This window comes from Cryptomeria japonica, chromosome 5, assembly GCF_030272615.1.
Source record: "Cryptomeria japonica chromosome 5, Sugi_1.0, whole genome shotgun sequence".
NCBI lineage: Eukaryota > Viridiplantae > Streptophyta > Pinopsida > Cupressales > Cupressaceae > Cryptomeria > Cryptomeria japonica.
In genome coordinates this window covers 103,771,689-103,785,804 of record NC_081409.1, presented here as the reverse complement: position 1 = coordinate 103,785,804, position 14,116 = coordinate 103,771,689, and the positions used below count along the sequence as shown (strand labels likewise).

Below are 14,116 nucleotides of genomic sequence, written 5' to 3'. Positions count from 1 at the left end.
ATTTTTATTTTTCTTTTTATTTAATTTGTGACTTAATTGTTTTTGTTTAACATTATGTGTAGGTCACTGAGCCCCTCGTAGTTCTCCTACGAGTTGTTGATGGGGAGAAGCCCTTTATGGGCTATATATATGAGGGTATGGATAGGGCCAAGGAGGCCATTAGGTCCATATATGCAGGAGATGAGGATAAGTATGGCCTCATTTGGGAGATTATTGATAGGAGATGGCAGAACCAGCTTCACAGGCCCATCCATGCAGCAGCCTATTACCTCAATCCAGCATTTCAATTCCGTGATGACTTCAAGGTGGATGAGGAGGTTCTTAGTGGCCTGTATACAGTGGTTCAGAAGTTGTGTACTGATGGCACAGCCTCAAGCACAACGCTCCAGCTGGATAAATATAATAATCAAGAAGGGGCAATCTTCGCAAGCAGCATGTGCATAGAGGCTCGAACACAATTGCAGCCAAGTAGAAATATATGTAAACTTAAGATTCTTAAGTTTATGGCTTATGCATTTTAATTTTTGATTTTATAGTCTAGCCTTAAAGTTGGAAATGAGTTTGATTTTTTTTTCTTTTTCGTTATTTCAAATAGATGGTGGCAAATGTTTGGGCCCTCAACCCCAAACCTTCAAAAAATTGCCATCCGTATTTTGAGTCAGCCATGCAGCGCTTCTGGATGTGAGCGCAATTGGTCCATGTTCGAGCACATCCACTCAAAGAGGCGTAATAGATTGTCTGTGGAGAGGTTGAATGATCTTGTTTTTGTTCATTACAACCTCCCTCTTAGGACCAGACAGATTTTGGACACTGACTCCTCTCCGATCACTTTAGCGGAGATCAATCCAGAGTCTGAGTGGATCACTAAGTCTACCGATCCCGTCTTCACTGAGGAGGACCATGAGTGGGTTGACTAGGCAGACAGAGAAGCTGAGGCTGTGGCTATGGCAGAGGAGGAGGATAGAGCACGATCCGGCACAGGCACCTCACAAGCGGAGACTATGGCTTCTCAGTCATCCAGGACCTACCTTAGACGCATTTGTAGGAGGCAGACAGACTACTCTGAGGCTGAGGATGAGCTAGAGCCTGAGCCATAGACTTGTTTTTGTTTACAGTTATATATATGTTTGGGAACATTTGATGTCATGGATTTTATATACATTTGACAACATTTATAACTCTATATATCTATGTTTTCTATTTCCTTCAGCTACAATTTACATTTATACGCATGTGATGGATGTATGTGATCAAATTAGCTTCTATTTGATGATGTTATAGTGTCTTTAAGCTTTATTCAATAATGGGTGCATGAAACAAGTTTTAAATCATTAAAAATCTCTAAATTTCAAGGGTTTTTTATTTTGCCGAGTCATAGCCGAGTCACGAGTTGAGTCGGCCTTGCCGTGTCCGAGCCGAGTCCGAGTCTAGGAACTTTGATGCATTCAGTTCCTTCATCAAAATATGAAGAGAACACAACAAAGTTGAGCGTAGCATACACAGGGAATGACATAATGGTTTAGTACTGATCCCAATTTACAAATATCAATCTGAACGAATTTCTGTGTATAGATTTTTGTGTGTAATGGTCTGATTTTTATCAAACTGTGCTTGCAGGGTGACAGTGACATCAATGACAAACATGTCAACAAGAAGAATATAAAAAAAAAATGTGTGCTTCTTAATCAATTATTCCTGAAATAAATAAGATACAGATAACAGCTCAAACAACTTTTAATGCCAGTTCTAATGTGAGATCTAATTACATTGTATAATCACACAAGCCCATAAGACAGTGCCACTCTAAACAATCAAAAGGTACAAAATGGGTGGTGTATGTGTGGGAGGATAGTCATTATTTACATCTAATGGTAAAAGGGTTGTCAATAAAATATCAGAAGTAACAGCAAGAGATTCGGATTATGTATCATCTACTCATAAGAAGCTATCAAGATAAGTCTATCCTATAAACTATTCTCATAATTTTAAGCTAAAAATTATAAGAAAATATACTTAATTTTGATAAAGTTTTGTTTATTAATATATTACAACTCTCACTTTAAGTTAAAAATGTTGTTTCAGGACGGTAAATCCCAAAAGGGGACATTACATTCTTAATCAGTTATTCCTGAAATAAATAAGATACAGATAACAGCTCAAACCACTTTTAATGCCACTTCTAATGTGAGATCTAATTACATTGTATAATAAAAAAAGCCCATAAGACAGTGCTGAAAATGACTCATACAAAGAAATTATATGGCTCTCTCAAAATTAATCCAGCTCCCATAATTGAGTTTGACATATACAATAGAATTGGATGGTCAATGACATTGGGCATTGTAATTGCACATTGAATTACATAAAAATATTATCCAGACCATATGTTAAGTATTTAGCAATAAACTAATATAATCATGTCACACCATCAAATTCCAAGCAAGGTTTAGTTTAACAAAATGAAACATTTCATCATTTTAGCTTCAGGTCAAATTCGTCTAATATTCAATATAGATAACAATTGAATTATTACCTCCTCAAAATTCTTGCCTAGGGCTTTTGCTCTTTCCTGTCTCTCCTCTTTTAAACGTCTAAAAAGTCTTTGCTCAATGTGATCACTCAGGCAAGTCCTTGGTAAATCCTTTGCACCAAGAACAGCACTCTGCGGTAATGGTTTCCGTACACCTCTCTTTATCTGCTCCATGTAACAGTTTGGGCATGTATAATCTGCCTGCTCATTTTCATTCCTTTTACCATTGAATAGTGTACATACTTGATGTTGCCATTTTTCACAAATGTCACAACAAACCCACTGCAAAATAAATGTAGCTAGGTTCAGCAAAATTATATTAACTATTCCAAAACTAAAAATATGAATGTGTATAGATGCTCACCGATTCTTCAATTTCATCCATATTTTTCTTCTTCTCAAGCTTCAACTTTGCATATGTGTTTCCATCTATCTTGACTGAATCACCTCGACTTTCACTATGACATGCTATACAAAAACAATGTCTTGTATCACCAGCTTCCAAAAGGTAATAAAATGCATTGTGCTTGATGCGGACCCCACATGGTGAACAATAAATAGGGGATGGATCAAATGTAATTGTATCTAAATTACATAACTGGCATGTTTCACCAGTCATTCGGAGCTCCATATTCTGATATTTTTCAACCTTTGCTTTGCTCTGTGATAGAAAAACAACAAAATCTTAGTAAAATGTTACAAAACAGAAACAAAATTTACAAAAATATATATCCAAAGTAGAAAATGAAGCTCCATGGCACACAAAGATTCTATTCTAAAACTCAAGTGGCCCTTTTTAAAAAATTAACTAAATTCTGTAATTAATAAATTTAAGAAAAAGCATTCTCTAGATTTCCACTATCAACTTTTGGCATTTATATTAACATAAGTTAATATGGATGCAATTATCATTAAGAATAACTAAGTAAAAGAGAAGACAGGCTGAGAAGGAAATCCACATTTTCTTGTGTTAAAAATAAAATTTCATCTGCTATTCCCTCAGATATCTTATGCTTATTGTGTAGGTAATATAAATTGTCAAAACAAAATAATTTCAGACAATTAAGCAATTGCTGGACTTAAAACATTCTCCTACGGGACTCGCCTAAAATTGAACATTTTCTGCATAACAAAGTTTCTAGTGTTACCCATGACAGGATTTGCCAAAACAGATAAGAGTAATGTTAAATGTAATCCACTCAAAACCCCAGCTGGTTTAAATTAAACATAATGGGAATCCTACAGGTAGCCCAGACAAGGAGTGGGTGTCATTTGGCAAAATGTGCATATGGTGATGCTGATTTGGTTCCTGCTACAATTGGAACTCCTATCCACATCCACTAACTTTGTGGAAGTTGTGGGCAAATGGTAAGATCTCTTGGTGACTACAAAGTCAAACCTCAATAATCCAAAGGTCGATATTGACTCACAGATTATCACTACCAAACTTAATCAGGATACTATCATTTTCCAAGATTCCAAAGATTTAGCATATGAAGCTTACAACCACAGACATTGGAACACTCACCTGCATTTTTCAATATTATGGAAAATAATATGCATATAGAGGAGGAACTGGGCATCCAAAACTTTCACCAAACCAGCTTCAGCACTTTCCCTCAAAATTGAATATAACAATTTTTTTATGTATGGGTTGAGAGTAGCATTAGAGAAGACCTATATTAAATAGCCAACATTATACACCAATGAACAAGAAGCAAATATCATCCTAACAAGAAGCTTTTATACTGACCTGCCAACCCCACTGTCGTAGCCCTTCAACATGTTCCCGTATCTGCTCAAGGGTGAAAAGCTCTGTTAAAGAAACACCTTTGATTTTTGACTTATCAAATTTTTCGGAAGCTGAATTATCAATGGGGGGTATATCAATTCTAGTTTCCTGTTTAACCTGCACAGCTTCTAGCTTAACTTGCACAGGGACATTTCCAGAAGAAGGCATTGCAGGTTCTGCCTTAACCTGTTGCCCTTGTATATGCCCATGTTCAGCATGTGGATTCTGACAAATATCATTCTTGGATTCCCAAGATTTTTGGCTAGATCCTTGTTGTGGACTTGCAGCCTGCTCTATCTTCACAGATATTGGTTCTACTTTGGATGACTTTAATACATGAGATTTCATCATACCTGCATCATGTCCACTTGGATGAAAATCTTGAGTATCCACTTGGATAATTGCTTGCACCGCACTTGGACTTGTCACAGATACCATTGCACTTTCAGCTTCCTGATGTGCATAACATGGAGAGGAAGGTTCAAACTTTCTTCTTTTACTTGGACGTTGTTCTTCCTGTGTTGAGTCTCGTATAGAAACTACAGAACTTGCTGGAACACAATCTATTGCCCCAAGATTTGATGACTGAGCACAACCATGTGCACGTTGTTTCATAATAGAATGGCGAAGAGGTCCACAAATAGGACAACTTTTATTCTTGCATTGTTGACAATGAATTAGTAGCTTTCGAGATCCACGACAACATGGATAACTACACTGTGTGTCACGGCATGTGGTAACATGTGCCCACAGCTCTTGCCCTACAATGCAATTAGGAGTTTGGCATTCTGGAACTCTACATCTACTGACATGATGCAAATAGAGTAGCCACATTTGTTGCTTATAGTATTTCATTTTCTGTCGTTCAGAACTAACACTGGGCTGCATATTACCAGAAGCGGATCCAGCAGTCCCAGGCCTTGGTTGGGATGTTGTAGTTGAAGTAATAGCAATACCTGAAACTTCTTGTGATGGTTTCTGTTCTTGTACCATATCTTGATCCATTATCTGTCGCGATTTTTCCTGGGATGGTTGTTGCTGCAATATTATACTAGAAAATTGCTGTGGAAGATGATGCTTCTCCTGTGCTTGCAACTCCTGCTCCCCTTGCAACAAAACTTCTGGCATAACTTGAGCTGCAACATCATTATAAACATTATTGGACTCTTCTTGTTGATCTTGACTTGATGAGACCTGTCGCTTGTGCAATTTCTGAGATTGTACTTGACTGAGATGCTGAGAATTTTTAAAGTTTACAGTACGCTGCTGTTGTTGGCTTGTTGGTAGTGAAAGAGTTTTTATTTCTTCCAATTCGTTCTTTAGTGCTCCATTCTGATGTGTTTTAGTACCTGCCTGTTTCTGACCAGAGACCATAAATTCAGGTTGATTGTGAAGTGCACCTCTTCTTTCTACAGGTAGTTGCTGTTGTTGTTGGCCACGCTGTATTTGTTGATGCATGTGTGTCTGTTGATATGTATGTAGCTGTTGCTGATGGTGACTCTGGTGTTGCTGATACCTTAGCTTCTGCTGCTTTGACTGAATTGATTGACCCTTTGGCAAGAAAGATAACCCATGCGGACTACTCATTTTCTGTGATTGATTCTGTTGGCATTGCTGTAGTGATGGCAATATTTGTTGCTGTGAAGGCAATCCAGGGACAGGTATCATTTGTGTTGATTGTAACCCTAAGGATTTCCCATTCAAGCTAGATGCTACTGAAAGTACACTGGATGATACAGGTGCATATAAGTTTCCAGAACCTTCAAGATCAGCTGCGTTCATTGCATAACCATCACCAGATACTGGAACCACTAGATTGGTCATTGCAGCTGCAATGCCGATGTTTAGAATGAATTAAAACCAAGTAAAATCAAAATGTTCAAGACAATTATAATGATCCTCGAAAACATGCAAAAATTTCAATCACCAGAAGTCATAAAAAATTTGAAGAAAGCAATATACAACTTACACTGCATAAGACCTTGTCGATGCTGCTGAGTGGTATTCTGGTCTGAGGAAGCATGCAGTTGCACATTACCATACTGCAAAGCATTTGAGTAGCCTCCTGAATTGGATAATTCTGTGGTACCATTCATCAAATTCTGATTATTTTCTGCCATATATATCCCACAATTCATGCTTCCATTTACTAAATCATAGGAAGAATTTTTCTGCTGCATGCTATTACCGCCCATTTGACCACTCATATTCTGATAGAAGTGCCCATTTGCACCCCCACTAATTTTCTGTGGATAAGTTCTTATGTAGTTAACACTCGAATAACCCATTCCACCAGAAGGAGATTTTCCTAACCTAGAGGTTGGAATCATCCGACTCCTGAAACCTATTGTAGACATTATCTGCTTTGCTGCACCCATGGACATGCCTCCAACTACTTGCTGACATTGAGGCATGTTGCCTAGGGGTCCCGGAACAGATGCCAAATTGTCTCCAGAATTAGCCAAAACATTCATTTTATTAGAATGTACATGATCAAACCCACTACCAGCGGGTAACATACATCCCATGCCAGAAGGATTAGAAATCAAAGTTTTTGAACTAGGAACTGGCATCATGGAAATGTTGCCACTGGAAGTTGCCATCACTGAATGTCCAAATCCAGTATTTGACATACCTGGAGTTGGAATCATTGTTCCCACAGTTCCATTGGAAGAAACAGAATGTGGGACAAACCTTTGGTTACAATTACCATGTTGGGAACGCTTGGCAAAAGCTTGCAATCGTGTTTCCAGAGTCCTAATGTCCATGTACTCTTCCTGGTAAGGGAAAATAGAACGCATACAAAATGCTCAGTACAAATATAAGTGGACCTCATAGCAGATAGCATACTTTCTTTTATGTAGTTGCACTGATTGGAATAAATAAATATGCTTATATGTAATTACAATCAATGCATCTGACTCACTTAAGGAGTAAAAAAAAACTGGGCATTATTACAAGATACTACAGATTATAATTTCTGCTCTGATTAAAAAACTACTGTAGTGTAGCATGTTAATAAGAAATATTACAAAAGAAAGATGGCAAATTTTTTCTATTGTACTCTAAAAAATACTCATATTTCATTTTTGCAGGAGTGTTTCCCTTTTTTGGGAATCTCTAGGAGAGGAAGCGACTACTAGGAGTCAGGCCAAGACTCGAACCTGTACCATGCTTGGTAAACTCCACAGGCAAAAACTGCTCATGTTTCATTAAGCTAGATAAGATGGAAGACTGACTGATGAATTCCATTACATTAAGGTCATATTTCTGTCCTGCAGACTCCTAGTCACCTTGTACCAGCCATGGGAAAACCTGTACTTAGAAGTCAAACTTATGGCAATACATGGAAGACAATGCTTGTGTATGTTCACAGTCAAACAATTTTTAATATATGCTAGGCTACTCAAAACATAGTTAAAAGTATACAATCAAAGTGGAAAGAAAACCAGAAATACATGAGTCCATATAGAAACATGGATTTTACCCTCTAAAACCAGTTGAAAGTGGCATTTGCACATCTTCCAAGAATTTCCTTAAAACTGAAAACAATTACAAGTATGAAAAACTTATTCCATGCCTTTCCTATTTTCCTAGTGCTCTCTAGCTTTGAATACTTGCAACCTTACAACTTGTGTATCTTGCCTGGAATTCCTTCTTTATGTATTGCACTCTCACTCTATATGTGCTGTGATTGGTAGATTGTTCCCAATACTCCAAGTGACGGTGCATTGGCTATGGAATGTCTCCAATTGATCTAATCCAACCTCCTTTGTTACTTAAATACCCTAAAGTGGGAATTGGAAGAGCGAACATCAAATTGTTCACCTCATGTTCTTATTTCTGTTGCCGTTGGGGAAACTGCTCCTTCGTCCAGACCAGCAATTTTGTAATTGCCCCTTCAGGGATATAGTGCTTTGAAACCAGCAGTTTCGAAACCACCCCCATTGGATCCAGCAGTTTTTTTACTGCTGATTCCTAGCATGCATTTCTACAACTGAAAATTCAGAAATGACTCCACCTGCTGATGTACCATCTTTTGGCAGATCCTTAAGGATTGGGTGACTATGAGGAGGAGAGAGAGAGAGAGAGCAATCAAACAAATGAAACAAATTTCACTTCCAAGATATCTAAAAATGGAGAACAGCCTATGGAATTTTGACAAATGCTCTTGAAAGACTCATACTGAGATCAACTGACCACGCACATTGATGGTTAGCTGTCAACTTATAGAAACCCTGAATTCAGGCAGAATTCACATTCACCTAAAAAAAATGATTTCCATTTGTGGCAGGGAAACCAACCCAACCGGGTTAGATCTCTAAACAATAAACAAAACAAGCAAAGGAGTTGTTGCAACAATGCCTTTCAAGGGCCGAATTTAAGCACTACACCTAAATTAATTAGTCCAAATGTCTTTTTCTTTTGGCAACCTTGAGCATTACCTTGTACAGGAAATACTAGACAAAACTACTCTAAGAAGAACTTGGTAGCTCCTTTCTATCAAGCATCATTCACACAACAAAAAAGTATGGCACAACGCTTCGTTATGTATAGGCAACAAATAATTCTTCTCTATTGTATCAACGTTAATTATGTATCAATCAAATAATTGAAAATTAGATTTGATTGCAGTTGACCAGTTGACACATCGTATGGATAATATGCTATTCAAACTGTTCATATTTTATCTAAAATTATAATGGAGATTTAATAAAAACAAGGAAATTTTGAATGGGGTATTTGAAGATAGTTTCTTTCATGCATAAGCAACCATGTCATATAGAACTATATTGGCACATTGAACTGAAATTTTGGTCAACAATCTTACAAGCAACTATTATTTAATAATTGTCTTCATAGATATACCTTTGTAGTAGCTTCTTTAAATAAACCTTCCTCCAAATGCCTTGCAACATAATAGAGTTGTTTCTCCAAACCAGGGGAATTTTTATGCCGTTTCAAAAGTTCAATTCTGGACAAGAAAAGACACCATTAATGTATTCTAAATGGCAAAAGGGATTTTGTTGAGAAGCATTGAAAAGAAGAAATTTATTCATGAAATTTGCACATTATTACAGATATAGATAAATATGAAAGCTCAAAAATATGTTCATTCTGGTGCCACACTTAGATGAACAACAACAACAACAACTAGCACATGTAACAGGATTTGAAACTATCACAATAGTCTATTGCTTGAAACTGTCTTTCACAAGTCAAACTCATATGGGTCACTTGGTAAGGTGTCATCTGTCTGGCACACGTGATTGAGAATTTCAACACTTAAGAAAGCAAAGGCAAGTTGGAAGTACACTAAAAGCTTTGGATAACCCAGGATAAATGCATGCCCTAGTTTCTACACACACATGCTCTAACTAATGAAATTTTTTGTCTTTGGGCCATTGTTTACTTACATTTTGTCAAACATACAATTTCGCATGTTGGGCAAATCACTGACCCCTTTCCAAGCCCTCCAAGAGCCTCCAATATGTGAAGATAAATTGCTTCCATTCTGTGGTGTCAAGCCAGGACAGGGAATATGTGATTGAGCCTGCATTCTGATATACGTTTCCACTAGAATTCTACCAAAGTACTAACCAAGGCTGTCAAAAAGCGCAATGTTACCACCAGTATCTAATTACAAAAACCCACATTTAACACTTCTTCAACACCAATCCATTTCCAAATCACTGCCATGTTCTTAACTGCAACTTCTTCATCTTGAAGCTAAGTGAACAAAAGTTTGCTCTTAGCTTCCAAAATCCCAAAGCTTACAAAATGCCACCCCTTGGTGAACCACCTATGACCGTATTTCTCATTCCACTACTAAATAATCTCTTGGTTCTCATCTAGAATTTGCGTAAGGTCTTTCCAACCAAATTCAGTATATTTTCTCCTAAAATGAATGATGCCTGCTGACAGAAACATATAATGTCAATATGGAATAAATCAATAGATATGAGTGAGTTCTAAAAATTTGGAAATGTTCCATTTATTTTAAAAAAGAACAGTTCAAGATAATATATTACTGTAAAGGATAAATTTACAAAAACAGAATCCCACCCAAAAAAGGAGTGAATCTGATTTAGTACATTAATAATACACCATGAGAGTAAGACAAACTTGCATCTGTTGCGAAAAGGTATAAAGAAATGAAGAGAAGGATTAAATAAGCAATGTCGATCATCTTGCAAAAAAATCTGAAAGGAACTATAGAAATGTCTTTCCTATTCTTCCTTAAACCAAAACAACTGAAATGAAAAGAAGACACTGACAATTTTAAGTTTATTTTCTTAATCCACTGCTTGTGTTGCTGCTTATTAAGTGACCAATTAAAAAGCAACATGATTACTTATTGGGGTTCAACTGCATAGTTTCTAGTCAGTCTTCATTGATTCATATTACATGAATAGTGGTTCACAAGGACCTGCCTACCATAGGTCTTAGCCTAAGTTGCTGGTTCGGGTTGGGGCTCAGATTCAGGTTCAAGGACCTGGTTTGGCAAAACTTTGAAAATGGGTTTTGGGTTCGTTAATACAAAAATAATGTAAAAATCATATATATAATATGTGTGTGTGTGTGTGTGTGTGTGTGTGTGTGTGTGTGTGTACATAGTTGAACTACTCAACAAAAGCAAAAACTTGCCAAGGCTCCAAAAAAAAACACTTGGCGAAAACTTGGCAACTTAAATTGCTTAAATTTAATTAGAAATGCATTTTTTTTGCAAAATTCAATGAGGAGATGCATCCAATGAGTCAATAAATGAGTACACATATGAAGCAAGCTGAGTATAGATATATTTGATTGATTTAAATGCAAATTGGGTACAAAATGGCATCCTCTTGTGGAATGTCGATGGCTGATAGATTGAAACAAAATGAAATAGCAAATTGTACTTGTAAAACTAAAAGTAAATACTACATCAAAACATTTGACATCTTCCTCTTCCCAGCTCTAGAGAAAACCAAGGGAGAGATAGAACTAGAGGGTCTAGTCCTAGGAGTCCAATGTGGCTTCTCCACCTCACAAAAATTAGGTTGAGGGTAGCACCACTCGTGGGGGTCTGAGGGTGAGAGAGAGAGGGGTAGAGAGATAGGTCTAGATCTTGGGGGAGAGAGGAAAGAGTGAGATAGAGAGTGGTACAGAGAGGGATAAAGGAAGAGTGATAGGGAGATAGATAGGTCTAAAATTCAAGGCAGATAAAGTGAGTGAGATAGAGAGAGTGATAGAATGTTGATAGGAGCCTATTGATTACTGAAATTTGACTATCTAAAAATTTAAAAGATCTTCTAAAACCTAGAATTTGCATTATAACTCCTAGAGATCTGAAACCACTCTCAAACATCTTGCCAATATATACATGAAATATAACTTTATAAGAAATATGACCTATACTTAAATATTATATTTCATGTATATATTCTAATGAAGAGAATGAAACTGTCTTGAAAAAAAAAATAGATAATTTTTTGACATGTTTGGGCCTCTTTTTCTTATGCAGCTGAGTTTTTGTCAAAAATTCAGTGAGTTTCTTCTATAAGTCAATGGTGTAAATACTTACTGAGCAAAAAAACTCATGATTTTTGACAAACTCACCAAGTACTCTACGAGTATTCCATCTATGCATGCATATATGTATGTATGTATGTATATATATATATCACATAGCATCATATAAACAACAAAACCACTATAAACTTGTAATCACAGCATCATACCATCATATACTTCAAGTTCAATATCAAAATAATAATATCGAGTTCAAGTTTCATTGTTTCTCACTTTCAACAATTGGAACTTTTAAGTTTAAATCATCAACATCATCATCAACATTAGATGATGTAGGAACATTAGATGAACCACAAGCAATGCCAGTTCCACTTGCACTAATAGTATTCTTGCTTTCTAAATCCTCAAATGCGATATGCTAAGAAATGGAAGCATCCAAGTTAGTATGCTTTGGCTCTATATCCCACATCTTCATCTCCCCTTGCTTGTAGTCATGTTGTTTGTGTAAAAGGAACACAACACCAAAATGAGGTTGAGGGTAACACCCCTTGTGGGGGTTTGAGGGTGAGGAGAGAGAGGTAGAAAGATAGGTCTAGATCTTGGAGGAGAGAAAAGAGAGTGTGATAGAGGGAGGTAGAGAGAGGGGATAGAGGAAGAGTGATAGGGAGAGAGATAGGTCTAGAGTTCAAGGCAAATAAAGTGAGTGTGATAGAGAGAGCAAGAAAATGCTAATAGGAGCCTACTAATTTCTGCAGTTTGACTAAGTCTGAAAATTTATAAGATCTAAAACCTAGAATTTGGATTAATAATTCCTATAGATCTGAAACCACTCTCAAACATCCTGCCAATATATACATGAAATATAACTTAAAGAAGTGAATTTTAAATGCTATATTTCATGTATATATTTTGGGTGAGCTTATGCGAGTTTCGTTTCTATGGTTTTAATGGTCACTTTTAGGGTTCCCATGGCGTTGAAGTCAAATTGGATGCCAAAAAAGGTTTAAAAGTTGCAATTTTTTGTTTTTATGGCACCTAGGCGTATGGGTTCATCCAGGTTTGCCCAAGACGAACCAGGCCCCAAAATGGCGTACACTACTCGAACTTGCAAAAGAATTGAGCCCGGATCCAAACTACGTTCGAATTAGACTCGGATTCGGCACCCCAAGGGCCAAACCTTGCAACATAGGTCTAAGCATGATTTGGAAGAAACATTCCCAAAAGTCTAAGTAGGGTTAGCTACTTCTTCCATGATATTTTGGGCCTCTGTTGGGCTAGCATGGAAAGGTATAGGATGAAAGATAAGAACATTTCACTCCTCTCCTTGCATTGTTCCAAAAACAAAGCTTTCAAGCTGGGTGGCTTGTCTTTAGGAGAGCTAGAAGACAAGTACATATGCTTGCATTATCTCCATTGTTATCTTCCTAGCATTCTTCCTCACAAGCCTTTTTGCAATGGCCATCATGCATTCTCTTGCTGATCCATCCTTTGCAACTGTTTCTCCAAACAATCAAGCAAATCCAAAAATACATATTTTCCAAAACAAGCTTAGTAAAATAGAAAACCCTTCTCCGTAATTCGGCCTGTAAGACCTCAATGCTGCATTCAATAGCTTGATTTGAATTTATAAGCAACTTCTCTCAGAGTAGCACCCAATTTGACTCTATGATTGCTCATTTTGCCTTTCATTTTGTCTAATTCGGGCTTCAGAGGTGAGATCTACAAGGGTTTGAAAGAAGGCTTTTATGTTGGACATCCACAATTCACTCAACATCTTGTGGATTGTGGGCCAAATCAAACCCTATCATTACATCTGAAATGCCCAAAACCCTAGGATTGCTTGTCCATTCATTGGCATCTTGGACATTTTAATCCAAACATGCATCTACATTGTTGGTGCCATATTTGGAGGTATCAATTTAGTTTCTACATTTTTAAATAAAAATATATATTGCACAATTTCTATTATTGAGGGGCATCATTCTAGTTGTGGGCCTTGCAAATTTAAGGCATGACCTTTGGCAACTTTGATAAATCACATTCTTTTCAAAGGCTCAACCTTTGTATAAGCCGCATACTATTCAAGTCCACAAAATTATAAGCCCATAGACCCTCTTTGTTATGGGCTTGCATGGTTGGGTAAAACCCCTTTTAATTTGGGTCCCATGTTTATAAAGCTACAGCCCCTATGTAATCATAGACCCCATTGGGATTCTTGAGTCTCATCCTTATACTTGTCTTCACTCTTTAAGCCCACTATTTATAACTGATGAAACAGTCTC

The 14,116-nt window shown here is 37.0% G+C and overlaps 1 protein-coding gene across 2 annotated transcripts in view; it reads right to left on the bottom strand.

Annotated features, from left to right (window-relative positions):
• The window catches only part of LOC131067525 (histone acetyltransferase HAC1), a 73,604-nt gene that overhangs the window by 33,580 nt on the left and 25,908 nt on the right, over window positions 1–14,116 (bottom strand). For both annotated transcript variants that reach the window (XM_058002562.2, XM_058002569.2), the window contains exons 2-7: window positions 9,740–10,237; window positions 9,192–9,297; window positions 6,292–7,099; window positions 4,284–6,151; window positions 2,895–3,191; window positions 2,534–2,812 (exon numbers count right to left, since the gene is read on the bottom strand). In XM_058002562.2, coding sequence (XP_057858545.2) covers window positions 2,534–2,812; window positions 2,895–3,191; window positions 4,284–6,151; window positions 6,292–7,099; window positions 9,192–9,297; window positions 9,740–9,882 — 3,501 coding nt within the window. In that variant the 5' untranslated portion in view covers window positions 9,883–10,237. The remainder of the gene's footprint in view (window positions 1–2,533; window positions 2,813–2,894; window positions 3,192–4,283; window positions 6,152–6,291; window positions 7,100–9,191; window positions 9,298–9,739; window positions 10,238–14,116) is intronic.